The sequence below is a fragment of the Carassius carassius genome, chromosome 32 (genome assembly GCF_963082965.1).
Source record: "Carassius carassius chromosome 32, fCarCar2.1, whole genome shotgun sequence".
In the NCBI taxonomy this organism is placed as follows: Eukaryota; Metazoa; Chordata; class Actinopteri; order Cypriniformes; family Cyprinidae; genus Carassius; species Carassius carassius.
The window spans coordinates 2,699,462-2,725,208 of record NC_081786.1 but is presented as its reverse complement, the minus strand read 5'-3'; the positions used below and the strand labels follow the sequence as shown (position 1 = coordinate 2,725,208).

Here is a 25,747-nt window from a genome sequence, read left to right as displayed (position 1 = left end):
ATGAAACACACAGTTACTGCTCTAAAATTTGATCGGAAGGAGACATATGTGAAAATGTTTTAAAATGATCTATATATGCATTTGTTTTTGTGCCTGTTTTCCATTATATAATCACTCTCTTTTGCTCATTCATTTTAATACAAAGCTTAGTGTAAGTATGGAAACTTTTCATTTTATGATTCATGAATGCCAGATATAATAAAATGCTTGCAGTTTTATCTCCCTTTCTTGATGGATTTGAAATGTGTTTATAGCTCATTAGGTGTCTTAATGTGTCCAATAGCAGAGGTGGGACTGAAGCAGAGAACAAAAGGACGGTGTGTTTAATGATATGCTTGGTGTTTTTCTGTTCATGGTGTGAAGACAGAAACGCTGCTGTATATATTTAAACCAAACCTCTTCATTATATCAAAGCTATATGTGCGTCATTGTTTTTATTTTTTTTTAGCCCACATTGATACTGTAATTTACACATCTCGCCTTATTAGAGCTTGTGTACAAGATATAAATGAAACAACACCTACAGTTTTTCTTTTCCTGCCTGTTTTCAACCACATGTCAGAGATACGTTCAGCCATATGATGTTTATTCCAGCTGTTTGAACCATCTTGCAGCTCGAGTTTAAAAGGCTGTGGAAAAATGCATGCAGTGTGGAATTCCCAGGGATTTGATCGTGTGTCACATACAATTTTTCCTTGTTTTCCATCATCGGTTGCCTTTGTTTTCCAGTGCAGTGTAGAAATGAAATTATCATGACATTGTACAGTATCTGCAAAGCATGAGTTTTAAATTCAACATTTAAAGCCTTTACCAACTCTATAGATTATTAAATGTAGATGTTTGTTTTTATAATATTAATAATAATTATTATAATAATTATTTTATTTTGAAGCTCCTTTACCAATTTAATTCTATTGAGAATTAATGCATTTTTAAGTTGTAATCAAAGGAAATTATTATAATTATTATATACTTTTTTTTTGCACAAGATACTTAAAATTAAGCATGAAGACATGATGTTGTAGTGTTTCTAATTTGAACTTCCATTCCTTTGAGTCCATTCCTTAGAGTTTTGGGTAAAATGTATTGCTATGTATGTATGTCCTATTTATGCATATAGATGAAAATTAAACTATACATTGAAGAACTGTGCTCTTCTGCTATTTAGCTCAAGAGAACAATAGAAAAGTCTCTGATAAATCATTGATTGTTCTAGTTTTTGCCATCTTTCATCCACTTTAAACCTGCCATCAGTTCTCTTCTCTCTTTACTTTAAGAGTCTTCACCAGCTATTTTTTATGCATTTAAATGGAGACCTTGAATAATGCGCATTTGAATGTGCATATATCAGGATGGGTGATTATAGATAAACAGTTCTCATTTGTATCTTGTACACAGTTCTGACGCCATTATTAAAACCAAACACATTCTTGCCAATAGATTCAAAATGAGTCTGAATGAAACTTTGGTCATAGTACGTTTTTTATTCATTATAAAGGTCAGTCATTGTGTTGAAGAACTGTGAAATACTAAGGAATGATCTAATCTTTGAACTCTGTTCTAGTCGCCCTGTCTCTTTATGTTTTCTTTTGTGTGGCTGGTTAACTGAAAGTACGCATCTCCCGTGTAACCCTCTAATTGGAAACTTATTGATTGATTGATTAATTGAAATGTCTTTTTCACAGAAAGTTGATTGACATTCACTAAACATGTTCATTCACACGGTTTCTTTTATCAGCATCAGCGTTGCTCTTTTGTGCTGCTGTCACACATCATGGCTGGATTGATCTGTAAAGCAGCTGATTATCTCACCTCTCTAGACAACATGTGACCTCTCCTCTTTTGTGATGAATCTAAAGGCAGAATCATACAGAATGAATCATGTGCCAATAGAGATGCTGACCAGATGCTGAATTCCCATGCTATATGTAAGCATGGGATAATCAATGGCTAGCTGTGCGATAAAGGATTTTAAATGCACTTCATGTCTGGCAGTTCTTTGCCTCCACGTCGTGCATTTAAAATCCTTTAATGCACAGTTAGCCATTGATTATCCCACTTATTCCATGGTCATTTGCCAAGTTATAGACAAGTTAAAACTAGTATTGCTCTTTGCAGCACAATATTTGACCGAATTTGTAAAAATTACAGTTATTTTTGTCAGTTAGTGCTAGCATTCTGCCCGCTTCAGATCACACACAGAGATGAAATAGTGTGGTCCACATTTATTTGAATGAATTATAGCATGTATTTCAATTAATTATCGATCGGTCTTTTGAGAGAGAAAGAGATTCCAGTTGTGTTTACCTGTGTGCTGCGTCTCTTTACAAACAATTACTTCAAAAAACGCGATTTTACCACCTCGTTGCTACAAGGGAATATAATGAAACCATCTAGTATCTAGGCAATTTTATTAATGAAAATCATGAAGAAGCATTGACAACATGTTTGTGCGTGTGTGTGTGTGTGTGCAGCGCAATCAGTGATCTCTGACCTCTCTCCCTCTCTGTGTGTGTGTGTGTGTGTGTGTGTGCAAGTGATGCGTGTTAGTTAGTGTGCATCAGTCAAAGCAGCGCAGTAATATAGAACGTTGATTAAACTCATTTGGAACTACCGTTGCATTTAAACGGTTTTACTGCATACCTGCCAGCCAATCAGAATCCAGTATTCAGACAGGCCATGGAATTAGTGAAACTATTCGGTGCTTTCAGTGTTTCAATGTTTTGATGAAAGGCTGCTGAACATAACTTATAATGAGATTAATTAAATATGTTTAACTCCATCAGAATGATGTAGCACATTTATCTAGTTTAACATAAAAGCTGTTTGAGTTTCATTGTGTGTGATTTTAATGATGAGGTGAAGTACGCTTCAGCACATGATAGAGATTTCATTTATTTTTAAATCAAATCCAGATGTTAATCTACAGTTTTTGCATGGTGACTGTAAGCTTTGAATCTCTATGCGTGTTAAACTTTATGTACCAGTGGGAAACAACCGATGTTATTGCTTTTTGATATGTATGAGCTTACAGGTGTAAAGAGTAATGCGTCTGATGTCACTAAGTGTTTTAATTAGAGCTGTCAACTGAATCATTTAAATTGGATTAATTTATTTGATGTGCTGACTAATTAACCACGTTAATCACAGTAAATGGCATACATCAATATTTGCACAGAAAAGCAGCCAAAAAGTGTCTTTAGGAAGACAATATTGTCTTTTATTTCATTGGAATACTTGAACATCTCTTAAACATATTTTATTAAATTATGCTGGTTTAAGTTCTGTTAGGAAGATATATTAATCCACAAACTCTTTAGAAAACACTTGTCCCTAAATTTATTTTAGAGTTTTTAATCTTAGGCAAAACTTTAAAACCTTGTAAAGGATTTTAAATTGCTCTTTTATTTCAACTATGTCAACTTGTTACTTGCCATGAAAATAACCAAGGAAGCTGGCATGACATTAAAACGCCAGCCAAACAACCAACAATCATTGGAAATACGTGACTGCCAAAGCAGAAATGCATTGCTCCAGATACAATTTACTTCATTTTCACACTCCATTCAAATAATAAGTATTGTGCATGGAAATAAGTCTCTATTAGTCATCATTAATCTGCCCCTGTAATCGTAATATGTGTGACAAGGAACGAACATTGTTGATGAGCCCCATGGAAATTTTATTTTTAGTGAAAAAATAGTGTCTAATGAAATTAATTAATAAAACTTGCACACTTCAATCAGTCTTTAAAATGTAATCAAATACAAATATAACAATTACATTATAAACAAACATTTTTATTTTGTCAAATAAGATGTTGCACAAGAGAACTGTATGAATTAAAACCTGAATTAAATTATTTTTCGTTGAATGATATTCTTAAAAATAAGTAGGCTGGTGTTATTAGTAGTACTTTGAGGAGCACACATTTGTAGTACAATATATACGTCTGTCATCATTTCTTCAAGTTACTTTTTAGGACTTTTATTTTGCCGGGATGTCATGAAGATCGTTCAGTTTTAGATTCAATTTAAAATACTTTGTATTTGATGGTAATTTTTTTCATTAAATGGTGAAAAGTTAATGTGTTCATATTTCTTAATATTGAGACACAGACGCTGAAAACAATGTGTGTTTGATTTAGTTGTATGAGTTGTAGTTGTATTTAGTACTAGATGAAACAGATCACAGATAATCTTATTAGCTACATGCACTGACTGACTGTCTTCCTGTTGATTTCTGCTGTTGATTGGCTGTTAGATCTGGATATATCTTTGATATTATTTTGTGTGTTTGTAAACGTACCAGTTGTTTTTTGATACATTAATATAAGACATTTGTTCTCCTCCATTAGGTGTTCTCCAGCTCGCCGTGAGCAGAAGTGTCTGTCGTTCTCCCGCTCCGTTCTGTGATGATGTCGCGGTACCATCAGCGTTTTGAGCGGGATTTCCGCAGCGTGTGGGAGCGGAGGGAGCGCTGCGCCTCCAACAGCAGCTGCGGTGGCACTGTTAACGGCTGCGTCTCCACCTCTGCCTCCTCCATCCCCAACAGCGGAAACAACCGTCCTGGCCTCCTGCCCCTGCCTGTCATCCCCTCACTGCTGCCCACCCCGGTCACCGGAGCATCCAGCACGGCCAATAACGAGCTGAGCTGCAAGCGATTAGCCTCCACCTGCACCACCTCAGTGACTAAGGTAGGACTGAACACACCTGCGCACGCTCGCCCTCATGTCATTCCAAACTGGTATCTCTTTATTTCTCTAAAACACAATTTAGAGATATTTCTGCTTCAGTGCTAAACTCAAACTCTGAAGCAAATGTGGTCAGTTTTGATTTTGACTTTGGTGGAGTGTTATTGTGTAACACTGATATATTATTAGATACTACTAAATACTTTTTTATTATATTTCATTATTTTATGATTATGTGTTGAATATTAGTTTTTATTCATATATATATATATATGTATATATGTGTGTGTGTGTGTGTGTGTGTGTGTGTGTGTGTGTGTGTGTGTGTGTATTGTGTTTTTGTTATTGTTAGTATTTTTTTAAAGTATAGGTAATTATAGTGATCATTTTTAAGTAAATTTTTTTTTTACATTTTTTATTAAGTGTTATTTATTTATTTTACCATTTGTTTTTTCAATTTTTTAAGCTTTTACATTTTTAATTTATTTTAAGGTAAGTTATAGATATTTAGAATATAAATTTGTATACATTTTTTAAGTTTTTTTATTTATTTGTTAGTTTTTACGTGTAGTTTTGTTGATGGTTTTTATAAGGAAGTCATTACACAACTTTTACGTGTTGACATCAGCCTAAATTAACATAATTCTTTTTATTGGCTATATATTAACTAAATATGTATTTTTTGTTTGTTGTTATTTCTATTTATTTAGCTGTGTAGCAGGATTTAGCATTGTTTGTCCTTGTGCATGGATAGAGCCACTTCAAACACAACTGTTGATGGTCACATCAAGTTGGAGAGCTTTGCGGTGTCATTACGTGCCACATGTGTTTGTTGTCTCCGCTTGCGGCAAAAAAAGGAGATTAAAGCATGTGCAGTGGTGGATCTTGAGGTCAATTTTTCTGTCATCCATCATGAAAGCCCTGCAGCTGCCCCCACCAGCGTATCTCTACAAGCCATCTCTGATAAGGAAGAGCGAGGCTGCTTATTGATCTGTGTCAAGAAGAAACTCCCGCTACCTGCTTTCATATTGCAGACGGGCCGGAGCGGGGTGGGGGAAAGAATAAAGCAATCTTAGATTTACACACGTCTATACTGAGAGAAGTCTGGGGTCAAAACCAATATGCTTTTGCATCTTTCATTCCACGTACAAAGACGTCTTTGTGTGAAAAGATGGACATTTTATTATTTAAAGTATCGGCATATTGGCTTCTTTCATTTTGTGATTTTATTGTGAGTTCAGCGGTGGCGTGTGCAGCCAATAATGAAGTGTGTGCTGAAGTAATTTGCTTGCATATTAAGTTATGAATCTCTCTGAGAAGATTGGCTTTGTGGCCTTTTCGTCTTGATCCTGCGAAAAGAGTCGCCGCTCTTGTGAGGCAGATACAAATGCTGTCAAATGACTGAAAAGGGTCAATTTGTCACATTGAGACTCATTAAAATGCATGAATGAAGTGTTGGTGAAGCCACTTTTGAAACTTTCTACAAGCTAATTACAATACAAGCTGATAAAATGAAGTTTAACTACACTTGGGCTTTTCTAGTTATGCTTCAAGCTACTAATAAAGACATTTAATGAAGCAGTATCTTTTTAAATAAATCTGACAATATTGTTACAATCAAAGAAATGTTTATTTGTTTTTTTTATTTACTTGTTTCATTAATTTATTTAGTACTTAATTTTTTTTAAAACAGTGAAGATCTCAAATATGTTGTCACAATTAATATAAATATTGATATATAATATTAATATCATTAAAACTACAAAATGCTAATTTACATTTATTCATGTAATATAACTGAAAAGCTTTTTTAAATAATTCACTGTTTATCAGACAATACACAGTGAAATGTTGTTTTGCAATCAAAATATTTATTCATTTATTTGCTTTATTTATTAATTTATTAATTTATTCAATTATTTATTTCTTGTTTATTTAAGTGTTCAATGATTTACTTAGCGAAATAAATGCATTTGTCTGTTTATTTTGAAAACAGTGATGCTATTAGTAATTAGACACAATTATTACCAGGAAAACTTGAAAAAAATAATAATAAAAAAATTCTAAGGAATGTTTATAAAAATTACTTAAATGTCCTAATCAAACTATGGCATAATGCTGTCTTAGGCTAAGCCTTTTCTATGAAACCGAGCCTATATGTTGTTATTTCAAGCTATTTTCACACCTCATTCATTTGGAGCCTGATGCATTTTCACCGTTCGGTTCATGTACAGTAGGCTAAAAATGAACAGCGATGAACTGGCAACAGCATGTTCTGTGTGTTTCTGCAGTCTGTATCTTATTCTGTCAAGGCTGCTGAATGTCATTGGAGTTTCCCAGCAGATGTAGAGTTACAGCGGGAACGTGAGTGTGCGAGTGCCGTTTCCACCATCACTTCAGACACACTTCCATACTCTGCTCCCATTAAATTTCTTCCCCTAATCATGGCTGTCTTGTGTTTCTGGACGGATCTCAAGATGAGCTGAAAGCTTGAGTATTTCAGCAGCTATCTGTAGCGTGACCTCTTTCAACAGCTCCGCTCCGCTAAAGGTTTCATTAAGTCAGCTAAGAGCTCTCTCGTTTAGATTTAGCGAACCTGCATTATGCAAAGCGGCCGGTCAGAACATGCCAAAACACGCAGGATTCATGAACTCTGCTGTCGCTTACTGAGGGCAGACAAGAAAATGAAGAGCCTGCAAAGGAAATATTTTCCCATTGCTATGCGATCGTTTGAATTGCTTGTTATTATGCTTTTATATTGTGACACTTCATATTCATATTACAGATAATAACTGCGGGTCTGCCACGCTGCTGTAAACAACTCATAAGTTGGCATAATTCTGCTCCATTTGGGCAGATTCAACAGTCAGAGGAATTTAATTTGTCCAGCAGTATAATTGCATGATTAATTTGACTAATTATTCCCATTTATTCTCTGATTAGACATAAAAACTATTTGGAAAGCCTTGCTTAATTAAACCAGCGTTTCTCAACAGGTTTTGCTTTGATTCAGATTTCACTTTGGACATCAATTGACATCAAACCTAGTTTTTATCACAAAGAAGTGTCTGGAATTGTCTGAAAACAAACTGAAATTGTTTTAACGTTGTCTAGAAGGTATTTATGGTTTTGTTGACTGTTTCTTTAAGGATATTAATATGTTGACATCTGTCTATTGTGAGCAGGGTTGCAAAGGGGTGAAAAATTTCCCAAAATTACTGGAATATTCCCCAAAAAACCTTGAAAAGTTTTCAGAATTTCTGGAAAATTTCTCCAGTTTACTTGTGTAGGTAAAAATGAATAGAGATGAAGTGGGATTCCCTCAACAGAAATATCTTGGTTATGTGTCTAATGACCAAATTTGCCCATGGTTTGCTGCTTCAATTCAAAAATTCAGTTTGATTGAATTGATTTCAGAGGCATTTTCTGTTCGCTTGTGAATCTGACACAGTCTGAATGAAGCCAGACATCAGAGAACAGGAGCGTTGACTTTGAGACCCTTGTATTTCTGCCTGTCATTCATAGATATAGCAGTGTCCCTCACAGGTCTGAGGAGCCGTGACCCTTTTAAGAGCCTCGTCTCCTTGCTGTTGAAAATCATCTGCAGCCGAACGCACACAGAATTCATCTCAATGTAAAGCTGCTCCAGCCTGAAGCTTTTTCTGCAGCCAGAGGTACAAACTGAAGGCCAAGAGTTCCTCTTTTGAACCATCAACACAAGAAAGACGTAGCGCTTGGGAAGCTTCTTTCCTATAAAAAATCTCCTCGGTTCCCATCAGCGGGAGACCACCACAGATTCCCATCTCTGAGGATGTTTTTAAAGACGCCGCAAGCCTAAGGAATCGCAAACTTACTTCACAAAGCCACAGTCCTGACAAATGATGGATCATGGGTTGCTGGCGCCTTGGGAGCGAACGCTTCTGCTGGGTGAGGAGGAGGCTTCTGTGTTGACAGCAGAGATAGGAATGGCAAATAAGAGCATGACAGTGTGGATGCTGTATTTGGCTTTGTGAGAGGCGGAGAGCGATGATGCCCAATGCCTGGTGGATTAGGATGGTGGAGGACAGCCAACCACTCGAATGGAAACAGATTATTTGACTGCGGGATGTGATCCTTCTGCACACCGCCGGATGGAGGATGAGCAGAAGCATGCTGTCGTGGTTTGAAACAGGCCCTCGTACAGTAATGAACACATTCCATTTAAAGAGACCTCGCTCTGAAGTGTTGCAAAGGGGTGGAATATTTCCGGAAACTTTCCTAAATTTACTGGAAATCTTCCACCATTTTTGCAACCCTACTCTGAAGAGACGTCTGAATCATCTGCGTCATCTGAAAGTTTCGCATGGCCCTATTTTCTACCTTTTATTCAAAATTTCTAAAAAAAATTTCTTTGTAACATCCACCTTTTACAATCCAGTTAAAGGGATAGTTCACCCCAGGCCATCCAAGATGTAAGTGACTTTGTTTCTTCAGTAGAACACAAACAGAGATTTTTTTTTTAACTCAAACCGTTGCAGTCTGTCAGTCATATAATGGAAGTGGATGGGAAGTACGGCTTTGAAAGTTATCAAAACATACACAAACAAAACCAAATTAAACCCTTCGGCTCGTGACGATACATTGATGTTGTGGCGAGTGGGGCGGGGCCGAGGGACGTAGGAACAAGGAGTGAGGCCGGCAATGATTGGGCAAATCATTGCCGGCCTCACTCCTTGTTCCCACGTCCCTCGGCCCCGCCCCACCCGCCACAGATGTGTAAAGACACAAAATGAACGTTCTGTGCAAGAAACTGAACAGTATTTATATAGTTTTTTATCTTCAATTCACTGCAATGTCCTAACAGTCCTGAGCGCGTTCTCAACAGCCACGTGAGGCATCTTCTTCTTCTTGCTTTACGGCACATCACAGACTTATAAGTGCATTACTGCCACCTATCTCTCAAATGGACCATTGTCACTCATTGACTTTAATCTCAATTAGGAGTATCAGAGGTCCATTTGAGAAATAGGTTGCGGTAATGCACTTATAAGTCTGCAATCTGTATATATAGTCATGAGCCGCAGGGTTTAATTTGAAAACCATGGCCTAATGGTTAGAGAGTTGGATTCATAACCCAAAGGTTGTGGGTTTGAGTCTTGTGCCTGCAGGGATTTTAGGAGAATGAATGGTCAGCGCTCTCTCCCACCTTCAATACCACGACTGAGGTGCCCTTAAGCAAGGCACTGAACCCCTAACTGCTCCCCGGGTGCTGCAGCAAAAAAAGATGCCCACTTCTCTGGGTGTGTGTTCACGGTGTGTGTGTGTTCAAGGTGTGTGTGTGTGTGTGCACTTTGGATGGGATAAATGCAGAGCACTAATTCCGAGTATGGGTCACCAACCTTGGCCACATGTCACGTAATTTTCACTCTTTTTTTCCACTTCACTTAATTTGGTTTTGTTTGTGTGTTTTTTTTTACTCTCAAAGCCGTGATTCCCGTCCACTTCCATTTGAGTTAAAAATCTTTTTTTCTGTTCTACTGAAGAAACAAAGTCACTTACATCTTGGATGCCCTGGGGGTAAGCAGATAAATATAAAATTTTCATTTTTTGGTTAGTTATCGCTTTAATTTACAGGATAAAAATCAAACCAATCCATGTCTCTTTTTTTTAAGTAAGGTATTATTTAAAAAATATATTTAAAAAACTTTTTTATTTTATTCAAAAGTTTAGGGTCTGTAATATATAATATATTTTTTTAAATAACCAAGGCTGCATTTATTTTATTAAAAAAGTTTGTCTGTCCTATTTTTATTTACTGTAAAAAAGTATGTATTATATATACTGTATGTAATATATAATACAATTTTTATTTTTTATTTTTTTGTTTTATTTTATACCATTCAAACGCTTGATCGAAAACTTTTTCTATTTGATATATTTTCAAATGTAATTTGTTTCTGAGAGTAAAAGCTGAGTTTTCGCCTTTATTACTTCAATCTTCAGTGTCCTTCAGAAATCAATCTAACATTCAATTTGCTGCTCAAGAAATATTCAAAACACTTGTGCTGCTATACTTTTTTATCATAAACTGATACATTTTATTTTTCAAAATTGTTTGTTGAATAGAAAGTTCTAAGAACAGGATTTATTTGAAATATTATTTTTTTTATAACATTATAAATATCTTTGCTGCGACTTTTGATCAGTTTAATGTATCCTTGCTGAATAAAAATATGAATTTCTTTAAAAAGAAAAATAATTTAAAACTTTTGAATAATAGTATAATATGAATATTTCTGTTACAGATTTCATAGAGAGCGTCTGTGCTTTCGTTTGAGGGAAATGCATGTACATGTGCAACTGCTTTACATGAGTGTTTCATACTGTATAGAAAGTTTTTGCAGGGATCTGCAATGGTCAGTTTTATTTTGTGCATTTGCTTTAATTCTGATCATGCACTCTGATCTTCTGAGCTTGAAAGCGAGATGCGGCGTGCAAAGCGTTTCCTCATGGATGCTCTTCATGCATAAACCGATACAGAAATGGAAGTATTTTAGTAAGTCAGCTAAAATGAACTAGAAATGTAATATTTGCCTTTTGCTGTGCCTGCAGGCACACAGAAAGTGCGCTTGAACGCATGCAGTATGGCTGCAGATGAGCACATGTGAACTCCACAGTTTTGCTATCATAACTCCACTTGCTCTCCTGGTGCACTTTAAAAACCTGAGCAAGTCACTTTCATTAAACGAAGCACCTACTTCCTGGGGAGTATAAACGTGTGGCTCCTGCATAAGGCACTGAGCAGAAAAGCTGTTTCTGGACTCTGAACATAATCATGACATGAATGCCATGTTTTCTGCATTTAAATTGCTAAGAGATGTGTGTTACACCACAGGTTTTTGACATGCCACACGAGGGAAATTATAATTGGAAATGGCTTTATTTTTCCGCAGGTGACGTTTTTTGCACGGCTCTTTCATACGTGGCTGGCTGTGGACTCGATCAGACGCTGACTGTTGACCACGTCTTCAGAGACTGTTGAAGTGGGTCAAATGTGTCATTTTGGGGTTAACATGTAAGAGATTACATGCAGTCAGCTGCTCATAGATACAACTCCGGTTTGACATTGAAGAGTCTTGTAACCCTGAAATCATCCCGCTGGGGTTTTGGTGGATGATTCTGTCAGTGTTATTAGGAGGCAAATGTGGTTTTATTTTCTGCTGTCTTCCTCATAGTGCTCGAAAAATAAGCATAAGCCATCATACCATAAAAGGGGATAAATCTTTGTGTGTCACTGCTGATATTTTATTCGAACCACTTATAAACACAAATTGGTGACTTGATGTGGATTTATGGGTTTATCTAAAAAACAATTTCTGTATATCACTCTGAAATCAATACGAAAAATATGAACATGTATTTGATGTTGATTTGCTGATGTTCCCTTAAACGTACAGTATGGGATTTTTGGCCACCAGGGGTCACTCACTCAAAATAATAACAAAGACGTACTTTGATGACGTCGGGAAAGAGCGTAGGCTCATGGGAGTTGTTGTTCATTGGAACACGCGCTCTGTCGCTCCCCACATTCCTCACTCATTTTAACTGAGGCCGGCGACACACTGGATGCGTGGCGCAAGCGTCTCAGCTGCGTGGCGTGTCAGTTTTTAATTCGGCTCCCATGTTAATAGGTTAGAGCTTACAGACTGCCTGCGTGAGACGCGTGTCTCAGGAAAACACGTGCATGCTAGAAATAGAACCGACGCCTATTTTTCACGCGACACGCAGGCGTGTTGGAAGCGTTTCCAGGCAAAATATAATAGGAAAATATGTTTATATGTAATTTTGTACACAAATACATATTAATTCATGACATTTTGATGTTTGAAAGTCTATAGGTTGACATAAATTCAGATATAAATGTAATTTAAAAAATAAATAAATAATTAACGATTTTCAAATATTGCACCTGTCAAACATAGTCTATTTTGCCGTCAATACTGTTGACGGTGTCCTTTATCAGTAGGCTTTATATTTATGTTCAACATGAAGTATAGATGTTGTCATGAAGACAAGAGCCTGGTCTGTCGGCGGTCTCCCTCTATGTCACCTACAGCAGCAGCAGCAGCGCGCCACGCTTCTGGCACGCAGCAGAGACGCCACGCAGCCAGTGTGTCACCGGCCTTAGTATTTTGACAATCACGTATTTTCGAACGGAGAGATATATGAATTATCAGACCCCTATCAAATCAATATTCCATCTAGCTAGTAGTAATATATGTTAAAAAACACGATGTTTATACTATGATATCGAACAAGATAGTGAACTGCATTTGAAGCTACTTTATCCAGCTAGATATAGAACACATGTAGATTTACATTATACTCTACATGAGAGCTAGTCCGTCTGCGTTTTACACAAGACATCATCGTTTCACAAAATATACGGATAGATACAGTTAGCTGAATGGATGCATACCTGTTTATTAGAATGCAAGCATCTCTCTGTAGTTTCAGCTTGTCACGAAGCTCTCTCTATCTTGGAAATGCAACTCCAATATTTTCCCGTGTCTCGTTTCTTCTTCGTCCCAAAACCTTATCGGGTCATTTATTTCACCCGTACGTTTGTGCTTCACAGAACGTGCAGGCAAAGCATAATCATGATCCATAACTAAGTTATTGATTGAGGTATAAATAAGAATATAAACAATATAAGTATAAAATATAATGCTCGATCAAGGCTAGCTACTACTTTTTCTTCTTCGTCTCGTCTTTGCTTCTGTTCACCTTTGTATTTGGCGGTTCCGCAGGAAGTTAGATAAACTAGAGGGGTCAAAGTATATATGACGCCATATACGGGCGACAAAACAGAAATAAAGAAACGTGCCGTGTCTTCTAATTAAACTATAATTTTCTCCGGATTTGAAAGTTTGTGGAAACTGTCGGGATAATGTATGTACACAACTAAAAAATATATATAACATAGATATAGTGATATCTGTATTTTTAAAGCAGAAAAATTACATATTGCGCCTTTAAAAACGTTTATATTTCAAACAGACTTGTTTATTAATTAAAGCTAAAAAAAAAGTGCAGATCTTACCCCAAAAATTTATTTTTAAAATATTTTAATGTTTCAAAAGTATTTTATTTCAGATACACAGTGCTGATCTTACATCAAAATTGGCTTTAAAATAATGTAATGAAATATTTCTAAAGTTGTTGTTTATTTATTTCTGGCACAAAGTGTAGATGTTCCCCACCAAAACTGGTTATAAAATAATGTTGTAATGTTTCAAAAGTATTTATTCATTTCAGCTAAAAAAATGCAGATGTTCACCCCAAAATAGGTTTAGAAATAATGTTGTTATTTCAAAAGTATGTTTTTTATCATTTAAGATAAAGATTGCTGATTGTCCATAAAAAAATTGCTTAAAAGTAATGTTGCAGTATTTCTGAAGATTATTTTTATTTATTTTTTTTACTAAATATGCAGTTAAAAATGGTGTATAAATGATGTCATAATGATTCAAAAATATGTATTTCAACTAAAAAGTTCTGATGTTCCCACAAAATTGGCTAAAAAGTAATGTTTCTGAAGTACTCATTAATTTAATCATTTATTTATTCATCCCATTTAATTTAACTAAGAGTGTAGATGTTACCCCAAAATCAACTTGACTAAAAATAATGTAATATTTTATTTTATTTTATTTTGCAAATACTCCAGTTTTTCACTCATCACTCTCAACAGCGCTGTCCAAATGTAAGGAGAAAATAGACTTGACATATTTCAGCTCCATGATGTTATATTTATCCAGCGTTCTCACATGGAATATTCCAGAGACAACTTTTGACAAGTTTTAGTGAATGCAGGTGAATTTCATTACTGCTCGTCCTCCTGTCAGTGATATGAACATGCATCTCTATTCTGAGGTGAAGCAGGCGGTAGGGGAAGGTTCAGACGTCTGCTCTTTCCACATGCTTGAATCATTTTTTAATGGCGTTCACATGAAACATGACGAGGTCCTTCCCAGTCCTGTAGCTTACAAAGAATACTTCACTATTAATATATGAACACTGCAGCATGTGGCCGTTAATAAATAAGTATTCTTTGCGCGTTTTTTCTTTGTTCTTTCACCTCATGCCATTTGTCCTGCGTGCCTGCTCTGAATCTTTTGGGTGTGTGGGGCTGTCTAGATTTGCTTCTTAGCAAGGCTTTAGACTTGAGTTATATTGAGATGGTAGAGCGATGTGCAGACTAGCACTGAATTCCACAGAAAGATTCCTATGGAATGAGAACGTCTGTCATTTATTTAAGTCCTTGCATTTTTGTGTATTTGTTTTCTTCATTATAATTGCATTTTGAAATGCTGTTTAAGCAAATGGTCAAATTATCAAATGTATCTCTGCAGTGCGCTGTCAGACATGTGAAATATGTTACATACTTGTATGTGTGTGCTCTTTAATACTTTTTACAGTTTGAGGCGATTTTGCTCATTTTGTTAGGTCAACTTTAGATGAAATTTGAACCATTCTCGCAACAGCGCGCTGGGATGAGGAATGTGTGCGATTCAGTCTTCTTCTGTAGATGGAATGTCTAAAAAATTGTACATTTTAAAGAAATGTTTTTTTCAGTTTTGAAATGCATATGAAATAAAAGTGGCATAAAATCAAGACGATGTTTAGGACTTGTTTTCAGCTACTTATTTTTCTCCTCTTCGACTTGCTTATGAAACAGCGAGTTCTAACAGTGGCATAATAAGATCCATCTTTTGCAGACACAAAAGATGAATATGAATAAAAGGCTTTGTCCGAGAAAAACAAACTGAGATTTTTTGCTGTCTTTGGTGCACAGAAATATTGTGCAAATTAGTCAGTTTTTAATTACAATGACATTTTTTTAAAGTGTTTTTCTATGCACACAAAGTATATTTTTGTGCAAGTGAAATGCATAATGTTTCAAATATTTTTTGTGAAAATAAAATATTGGAAACATATTTATGTAAAGATGAAAAAGCATACTTATTCTGACCTTTATTTATTAAAATATATAAAAGAACCATTATTTTAAATGATTGTAAACTTATTGAGATCCCACAAAACCTATTTCCTGCCTTTTGATTTACAGTCAATGCGAGGCAGATGAGAATTAATTAGTAAAATATTCTCTATATAGATCTCACTTTCTTGCACCCAGTCAAATTGCTGGGGGCTGACCTTGGATTTTCCTGCATTATTGATGGCTCTAATCTAGAACAGCAGCGTAATTAAAAGAGCGAATGGAATGGAATATTAACAAAGCAAAATGATGTACCAATGTCTGGCAAATGGGCTGTAATTGGAAGCGTAGACGGTAATTAAAGGCTTGTCTGTTTACTCAAGACATTCCTCTCGTTGAAACAGGTCTCTGGGCACCCGTCGGCAGACACGCAGACTCAGGGCCAGATCCTGGCTAATAGTGTCCAGTGGGGACAAACACCCATTAACCAGTCCACACCCTGGGACACGGATGAGCCGCCCGCAAAACAGATGAGGGAGAAAGATATCACAGGTAAAGAGCTGAAAGCAAAGCCCAAAGGGCCGTGATAAAACCTCTTGTTCGTTATCTTCTCTTGCATGCATGGGTTGATTGATTGCTCGAAGTGGGTTCAAATTAGGCACGGACGATATGGGAAAAATATCATTTCATATAGGTTTTTTTCCAGGCAGGAACATGATCTGCAATCTTATCACAATACTTTTTCGTGTTGGATTTTAAGACTATTTTGCTAGTTACTGAGTAGTACATACAAACTAATTTCAGTGTTTAAAAATATATCCCTGCAAGATAATGAAACATGAATGAAAAAGTTAATGAAAGGCCATTTAAGACAAACTAGGGGTGGGATTTATTACTTACACCAAACTTTACAGTTTTATTCCTGTTATGTTGATCGTTTTATAGAGGGTTTTGTTCATCATTTGCCTCTTTTTATTACTGAAAACTATTTTCTGATTTATGAGGTGATAAAAAGAGATCCATAATCCCCTCCATAATCCCCTCTGCCTTATTTGCACATTTAAATGTAACACTTCAGAAAACTTACACACTTATTTTTAAATAAAAAAACGTGCAATTGTTAGTATAATCAAACAACTGAACAAGTATGGTGATGTCTATTAGTCTCTTAGTTCTAAACAAAACTAGAGGTATTTCATGTTGCATGGCGTGAAAGTACCCTATCCTACAGAAAAGCATTAAAAACTGCTAGATCTGATTACTTTTCATCTCTTTTAGAAGAAAACAAACATAACCCCAGGTATTTTTTCAATAAAGTGGCTAAATTAGCGAAAAATAAAGCACCAACAGGCGTTAATTTTAAAACATTATTTTTTACCTTATTCACCTGCAAGGGCATGCATATAATAAACTACAATCTCACCTGAATGTAACTGTAATAAAGATGATAATCAGATGCTATATCAATCCAAAAACAGCCATAGATCTGTGACTGACACTACTAATGATCTCTCTGTAAAGGCAGATCGTGGAGACATTTTATTAGTTCACAATCTAATATCATCGTATCACACGCTTCTACTTTAAATTGATGTTGTTTTGCTCTCTGCAGCTCCTCTATGGCCACCACAAGTTGCTGCGGCTGTCAGCCAGGCTGGACTCTTGGCACACACATACGCCCTTCAGCAACCACCAGCTTACAGCCAGGGTGTGACCGTCCAAGCACCCATCGTCGGTGTGACCCCGGCGCTCCAAACCCCACATCCACAATTACCCACACACTACCAACTCCCACAGCAGCCTTCACAGCCAATGACCAACATGGTCCTCAACATCCAGAGCCAATCCCTCGCCATCGGTGGCCTGCCTCCAATGCCCAATGTCTGCCAGATCTCCCATCCTGTCCACACGGTGGTGGGCAATGGCCACTTGACGCATCCCATGGTGCAATCCACCACCATGAGCTCTTCGGCGCTGCCCACCAATGGTGCACTGATGAACGGCCAGCAGGAAAGCACCAACAACGGCCTGCAGATGCTGAGAACAGTCGGATTGGGGAAATACGAATTCACCGACCCCTGGCATCCCAAAGGTAAATTCTATTTCAACCACAAATCATCTTTTCTCTAGCTGTTATAATGTTTTGTTGCACTCCTCCAGTTTCCAAAAGAATCCTTCGCTATGTTCAACCTGCACGACTTGATGATCTTGAATATATTTATTACCTCCCATTCCTTTACTTTCAATAAAACCCCCCAAGATGAGACGATTCGGGGTGGATTGCCTTTCTTTTCCTTTTGTTTTTCTTTCCTACCTAACCAGCGGAAGTTCCTAATAATTTTATGAATTAGCTTCTCTGATATTCGCCAGCTTCCAGGAACTATTAAATAATTTCCATATAAATGGAAACCTTATGTAAATATAGTGTAAATGAATTTCAGTTCATATATCAACACAGTCGGGACAGGAAAGTTTAATGTACCATAGCTAATTTCTTAGGAATGATTTATTACTGGAAATAAACTTGTGGCATTTGATGTAACTTGAGTAAGTCTCAACTTTTCCCGTTCTTTTTTTTTTGGACTCTAATTTTTTAAAATATTTTTCCATATAAAAATGGAATAGGATTATTCAAAAGAAACCAGTACTGTATATCGTTATTGTGTGGTATTAAGGCCTTAAGCTTTCAAATCACCTTGATTTTCTAGTCAGCTACAGGCAGAAATCTATTTTTCTATCTCCCTGTACTGAATGTCATGTTGAATTGTGTGAGGTATTAATCTTCTGAAGAGAAGAGAACATAAGGGGAGTTTGTTGCCCATTTATCTGCTTGTAAATGCTCCTGTGGATGATGGGAAATCAAGTGCCAAAGACTTTGTTCGTTGAATATTGACAGTTAAAAATATATCTACAGAATATCTACAGATTAATAAGCACTGGACATTAACGAGTACTCTTTCATGTCAACAGAAATGGCATCTCAGCCCTTTTTAGTGTGAGTTTGCTTTAAAGAAGCCTGAACTTTAAGCTAGAGTTCCAACTAACAGCTGTTTTATGAGATGTTAATGGGTTTAGGTCATCATTTTGAGAAGATTACAAGATTAACAAGTACATATAAGAAATGTGATGCTCTGATGCAGACCCCGGCATTTAAATAGGACTGTGAAAAGGAGAGATGCATACATTTATGCTGAGTTTTGGCCGTTCTTCAAACAAAGATTGAGACTTTGCAAAATGCATTTGAGAAAGTCAGTAATCTGATACAATGCAGGAGGAGCTGGATGCAAACTAATGGTATTCAAAATAGACATGCAGGGATAGATTGGTGCACATGCATTTCAGATAAAAGTGTAGATGTAGAAGATTTGGAAAGGATTTATTTATAAGCAAGGCTAATGTGTTATTAAATTGGATATGCTTTAATTTAAAGCAGCTTGCATTCAGTGTATATGTTTTTTTGGTTAATGCATTTCATGGGAATCAAACCCATGACCTTGGCGTTCTGCTGTTTGAGCTACAGAAATAGAGTGTGGAATAAAGCTCAAGCTGATAATGTTGGTGCTATTGGACTCTTTCTGAAAAGCACAGGGGCATTAAAGAGCCAGCTCCACTTAATTTGTTCAGTTTAATGTAAACATTAAAAAAAGTCAAATCATAAAAGATTGTGCTGTCTATTAATTGAATGTCAAGACATGAAGTCTTGCCTGCTTTCTCTTTAAAACCAAAATCAAGAGTTCTCCATGTCTCTGTAAGTGTCAAGTCCAGTCTTCATTTCTAACCTCTGGAAGTGGATCTCTGACAGGTCGGGTTTAGGATGAATTATCATGGCTTTATCTCTCTAAACAGTAAAAGCTGCTCCACGCAGCTTGATCTGCTCCTCCTCTCCTCCGAGATCGAGAGAGACATCTATACCAATCTGACCTGATCCTGCTGGAGAAAGGCTGATTAGTTCCTCTTAGATTAACTTAGATTAGATGCATTGATTTTTAGTAGTGTTTGCCAGGTCAAGCTTTGCTGTTATTGCTTCTGTTAAGAGTTAGTGATTTAATGTTTAGAATTAAACTTCAGCACATACTGTAAAGCAATGCATCACAGAGTTGAGTTCTCCTTAAATTGTGCAGCAAATGAATCTCTTTTCCCCCACTTAACGATATTTGAATTACAAGTGCACTGCGTTGTTGTAAGTGTGCGTGTGTATAATTGATGAAATCTAAAGTGAAATATTGAGGTTGAAAGGTGTCTGTTTATAGACATGAGAGCATGATAATTGCTTCATACTGATGACATCTGTTATTTAAGTAATGTTAATCCTGTTATGTTTATGCATACTGGATATTTTGCAGTGCATTGCATGGATAATAAACCTATGAGTCTTTTAAAAAAGATTTATGGGAAAAACCATCCTGGAAGAGGTAAATTTCATAAAATCTCCAAAGTCATGCGAGGCTTCTACCTGTAATTAGGCAGTATTTAAGGTGTGATTCAGACATAAGAGCTGTTCCAGGAGGTAGGCAGCATAATTATGCTTTTTAAGACACCTTCCTTTGAAGAAAATTAAGATCCATATGAAGCAAGATATATTATTTTAAATAATGTACTTAGAATTCATATAAGGGTAAAAAGCTTTAAAGAAATTGTTCAACGTAATTAGTATGTAATAAAACTGTCCAAAACTGAAACAGTCATTTATGAAGCGTTCGTTTCAATTATGTTGTAGACTATGGACACAAGTGTACTACCGTTCAACTGTTTGGGGTTGGTATGATTTATTATTATTATTTATTTATTTGTATAATTTTTTTTTTTGCATTTTTTAAATATAAACACCCCTGATCTGCTTTTTATACATATACAAATAAATTATTTTTATTTTGTTTTAAACATTACTGTTCAAAAGGTTGGTGTCTGTAAGATTTCTTTAAAATTTTTGTTCACCAAGGCTGCATTTATTTGATCAAAAATACAGCAAAAACTGTAATATTGTGAAAAATTGTTATCTGTTTGAATATATAGTATACCTGATATATATATATACCTCATATAATATCATTCTAATATTCTGATTTAATGCTTAAGAACCATTTTTTAATTATTAGCAATGTTGAAAACAGTTTTGCTGCTTAATATTTTTTTTTTTTTACATTTAGTAAGCATAATTGTTTTAATTTATTTTGTAACATTTTCTTCTGAATTCTTTGATAAATAGAACGTTTAAAATAACATTTACTGAAACCAAATTTTCAAATATCATTATCTTTATAAATATAAATCTTTACATTGTAAATAACATTTTAATTCACTTTAAGGTGTCCTAGTTCAATAAAATTGTTAATTTCATTAAAAAAAAAACTTACGGACCTCAAACTTTTGAGCGATAGCTCACAAGGTTTCAGAACATAATATATGTTGCAGTTGGATACATTACGGTTCAGTTTTGAGTTATGTATGTCTTTTTGTTAATTTTGAGTTTGTAAGATTAAATGCTTCTAGCCACACAAGCTCAATTTCATGCATTATTGCTTTCTGGAATGTGTCAGAACCCAATTCCTAATGCAATGTGGCATATTCTGAGCATTGCCACAAGGGACAGTATAGCAAGGGTTAGCATTAACTGTCTTCTTCTAAAGTCACTTTTCTGTTTCAGGCAAACTGCTGTGATGGCAGAGCAGGGATTTGAAGAGAATCTTTAGAAAGTTGGTTAAAGTTACAGTTGACATGTAAAAGGCAGCTACCTGAATAATACTGCACCTGTTTTAATGTCATTTGAGGGAAATATCACCTCCCTTTGACTGCTGAGGTTTGTTTGCACGCTTGTCAAGTGTTTGCATCTGCTTATGTGTGTAAAACGTACAGTTTGAGTGCCATTAGACCAAAATTCAGCATGTACAGTACTGATGCAAGTTGTCTTCTCTATTCAAACCGATCTAATGCTAATTCTACCAAAACAAATTATAAAATGTGATCTCTGGTTGTGTTTTAGTTTAAGATTGCTGAATCACTTGTACACTAATGGCCAGAAGTTTGAAATATAATTAGATTTTTAAAATGTCTTTGAATAGGCTGCGTTTATTTGATCATATATACAGTAACGTTTTTAAGTATTATTACAATTTAAAATGGTTGTTTACTATTTGAATCCATTTTAAAAATGTCATTTATTTCTGTGATGCGCAGCTGAATTTTCAGCATCATTACTCCAGTCTTTAGTGTCACATGATCCTTATCATAATATGCTAATTTGCCAGTCAAGAAACATTTCTGATTATGTTAAAAGATGAACTGATGTCAGTCAGCAGATCTTTAATTATTACCAAGGCAAACATTTTAAATAATACACACTGATGAATCATTCATAATAAGATCAGGAACATGCATTATGAAAGCATATAGAGTCAACATTAAATTAAAATTGAAGTATCATATGGAGAAAAACAACTAATACTTTCTGTAGTTTCTCCTCTCTCACGTCAAGAGCTGCTTGTTTGACTTCATCTGAGAAAAAAGAGATCCTACAGAAGTCTGATACAGATAGCTCTGGTTTATATGCATGTATTCTGTCCTTCATGGTGTGTGTGGCCTGTCAGAGATCGTGCTCGAGAACTCCTCATCCCATATCTATAACTCTATTGTTATCGATTCACAGTTCTTTTGTTCTGGAAGAGCTTCGGCATTCTTTCCAGTTCCTCCGAGAGACGACTGAATTGGATGAATATATTTGTTCTTGCCGTCTCACACTGTAACACTCTAGAGCCATTCAGAAGCATCTTTATACCTTTCAAGTGTAAACACAAAGAAAGGAACATTTAAAGTAAATTTAAAGGCCATCCAAGATGTGGGTGAATTTTTTTTATTTTGCTCAGTAGAACAGTAAAGAAGATTTTTAGCTGAAACTTGGGCCTTGGTGATAAAAGAAAATGCAAGTCAGCAGTTTCCAGTATTTTGAGAGTCAAAGAAAACCTATACAAGCAAGACTAAATGAAAGCATGTGGCTCCTGATGGTCTTATGAAGCAAAACAACTGGTCTGTGAAAGAAACCGAACTTTATTACCCGTAATCCCTTTAAATCCCTGAAGGATGATATTATGGATTTATAGTGAGGCCTTTTTTCTTTTCTTTTTTTTGCACTGGAGCTGATGATCATGTTCTCCAGCATGAACTTGTGCTTCAGAAGGAGCAAGAAAGTCACAAAGTGTGCTTGCGTTTGATTAGTGACCTAGAAATTGTGCACGAGCTTCAATATTTCTTTTTCATTGTGCCTTCAGTGTTGAAAAGTTTATTTCCAGGAGCTTTTTGGACCCTGCTGTACACTGGAGTGTGTTTTAACACAAATGATTCATGCTAATAACAATTACAAATCCGTAAATCTTCCTTTAAAATCTCCTTTCCTGGTCCCGCTAGACTGCCCTGTGCTATTTTATGATTATGGTCTCCTCCAGAGAACAGTGACCCACTTAAATAGAGAATAATTTCCTGCCATCCTTGCTATCCCTGGCTCAAATTAATTGGGAACATTTTAAGCAGATAATCACATGTCCTTTTCCTTATTAGTTTGTCAGACGTCTGGGGAACAGCTGTCAGAGGCGTGTGACGTGTTTGCTCTAATGAAGCTGAGACGCTTACACCAGCCAATTATTCAAATGACTGCACGGAAAGCCAGCACATGAAATGCAGAAGTGACTTTGAATGTGTTTATTTTCAGAAGCACAATATCCTTTGTTGTGCAGAACCGGGTCTCGTCGTATATCAGCTGCTGTTTGTGGTCGTTTCTTATTAGTCATGAATACCTGTCGCGATCACGACGTCCTACTGTTTCAGGGGCTCTGGGAGTCGAAGAAGTTATTCCAGCACATAAAATCATTCTGCTTTGGGTTCGGAGATGATTAATTATACATAAACCGTGTCAGGTATGACTCATGCATATACTCACTTTATAATTAGAATTTGATGAGCATAATTTCCTGGACATGATGAAGTTTTGGACTTATCTTGGAGCTAAAAAGACCATCACTGGGGACTTTGTAATGTTTACCAGTAATATTTTATGCCAAAATCTATAGGAAAAAAGATATCTCTATTTCTCTCTCTTTTTTAAAAAAAAAAGTCTATCTCTATAAGCCTATTTTTATATATATATATATTAAATTACATATGCATATTTTTGCCTTGTGGCATTATTTTCATGACAATTAATCACCCCCCCACCCCCCCAAAAAAATCTATTACTGTACTGATGTTTTAATTTTTTTAAATATTAAAATATTTTGTATTTAATCATTTTCATTCTTAAATTATTTTAAATTCTCAATACTGTAATACAATAGTTTTTTTTAATTTAATAAATATTTATTTTAATAAAACATATTAACAAGTTGCATTACAGTAATGAGACTTTCTTTCTTTCACTCTTTCTTTAAGTTTTAAGCTATACTGTATTTGTATTCTTTAGTCTCTCTCATAAACTGGGTGTTTTTCATGTCCTCTCAGTGTCTCATATTGTTTAGTGGCGATGTTGGTTTATTAAATACTATTTACTATTAAATTACTACTTCAGCGCTCAACGGAGGCGGTCGCATTTCTTTCCTCTCCTCCCCTGCCTTGCCTGCTTCGCCTGTCTCTTGTCTCGTCTACTTTGAGAGACTCTCTCTGCACTGCTTTCCTAAACTGAAACATGGATTTGATAAATTGCTCTCAACGCAATTGACACCATCTTCTCAACGAGGAGCTTGGGTTCGGGGGAACCGGACTGCCCTGCTGGAACATTTGCAGCTGGCTACACGATGGACGCGTGGGCGAATTGGCGGGTCGTGTGTCTTTCCGTGGAGGACATTGAAGACATCTACCTATTCGGAACCATGATAACCAGTCTTCTGCAGATTGGATCAGGCTTTGCCCTGGGTTATCGGAAAATTCAGAAGACGGGAACAGCTGTCCAAAGCCTCACAAGGTTGCCCGTCATGATTGAAGCAGTGGGCAGAGCGGTCAGCATTGAGACTGAGACTATTAACCGCAATATGGATAACATCACGGTGAAGCTCACGGCTTTGGAAAGGAAATTGGAGGATTTGGAGACCAAAAAAGACAATCATAGTGACCGTTAAATTGGAATGCGGCTACTAGACCAAAACAACTGGTATCTTATCTTCTTTCGGCTGCACTCCCAGCTTGGCCTTGGCTGGATAACAAATTTTCCCCTTGGAAAGCATGGCAACGAGACGCTCTGCGTTCCTCAACCCGTTTCCCACAAGACACCTGCTGATTGTTGTTGACTCTGTCTAGGACCTGACCAAGGCTGTCTCCATGGCAACTTGCTGTGACGCTGTATAATCTGCGGACTGAGGCATCTAGAGAGAATCGCAACTCTGCAGGCCTACAAATACACAAACTCTTACACATATACAGATATGCTCTCACCTCCCCACCCCAATCCCTCGCCTTAGCCGCTTTGTACCGCCAGTCTGTCAAGCGGGTCCGTGACCAGCGCTTTCTAGATTACCTCGACCCCCCAATTTCCGTCCCCAGTTGCAAAGCCGTGTGTTTATGGTGTATGTGCTTTTGTTGCTGAGGTGTTTTTTCATGTTCCCATACTGTACTCCCAAAAGGAGCATAGTATGGGTGTTGTTGTTTTTTTCTCCTCACTTTCCTAATGTTATGCTGTATTTCTTCCTCAATTCCCTGTCTTCCTGTTCTGTCTACCCCATTGTATGTATGTTGTGTATGTACGGACAGGTTGATGGCTAATTTCGCTGGTACTTGTGACTAGTGACAATAAAGGGCTACTACTACTTAAATGTCATTTTAGGTCAGATGGTCACAACCACTTTTTCAGCAGTCCTGTTTCCAGAAGTATTTTTCCTGTTCATTATCTCCATAGGGGTTTCAAAACAGTCTTCAGTAAGAGTTGTAGGAGTTGAACCAAAGCGATCAGATTCGACATACACAAGACAAAACGTTTCAAGGCTTTTTAGGTCAAAATAAATCCCCTGAAGCTTAATGAACAATGTAATCAAATCATTTGTACCGTAGTTGATTAATAAATGCATTTCATGTCTGATGTTTTCTCCTGAATATATACA

General features: G+C 36.3%; 1 protein-coding gene across 1 annotated transcript in view; it reads left to right on the top strand.

The window, feature by feature from the left end:
- LOC132112384 (kelch-like protein 29) overlaps positions 1–25,747 on the top strand; it is a 148,640-nt gene that overhangs the window by 17,893 nt on the left and 105,000 nt on the right. The window contains exons 3-5 of the mRNA XM_059519838.1: positions 4,358–4,696; positions 16,079–16,226; positions 17,287–17,766. Of these exons, the coding sequence (XP_059375821.1) occupies positions 4,415–4,696; positions 16,079–16,226; positions 17,287–17,766 (910 nt within the window). The 5' untranslated portion in view covers positions 4,358–4,414. The remainder of the gene's footprint in view (positions 1–4,357; positions 4,697–16,078; positions 16,227–17,286; positions 17,767–25,747) is intronic.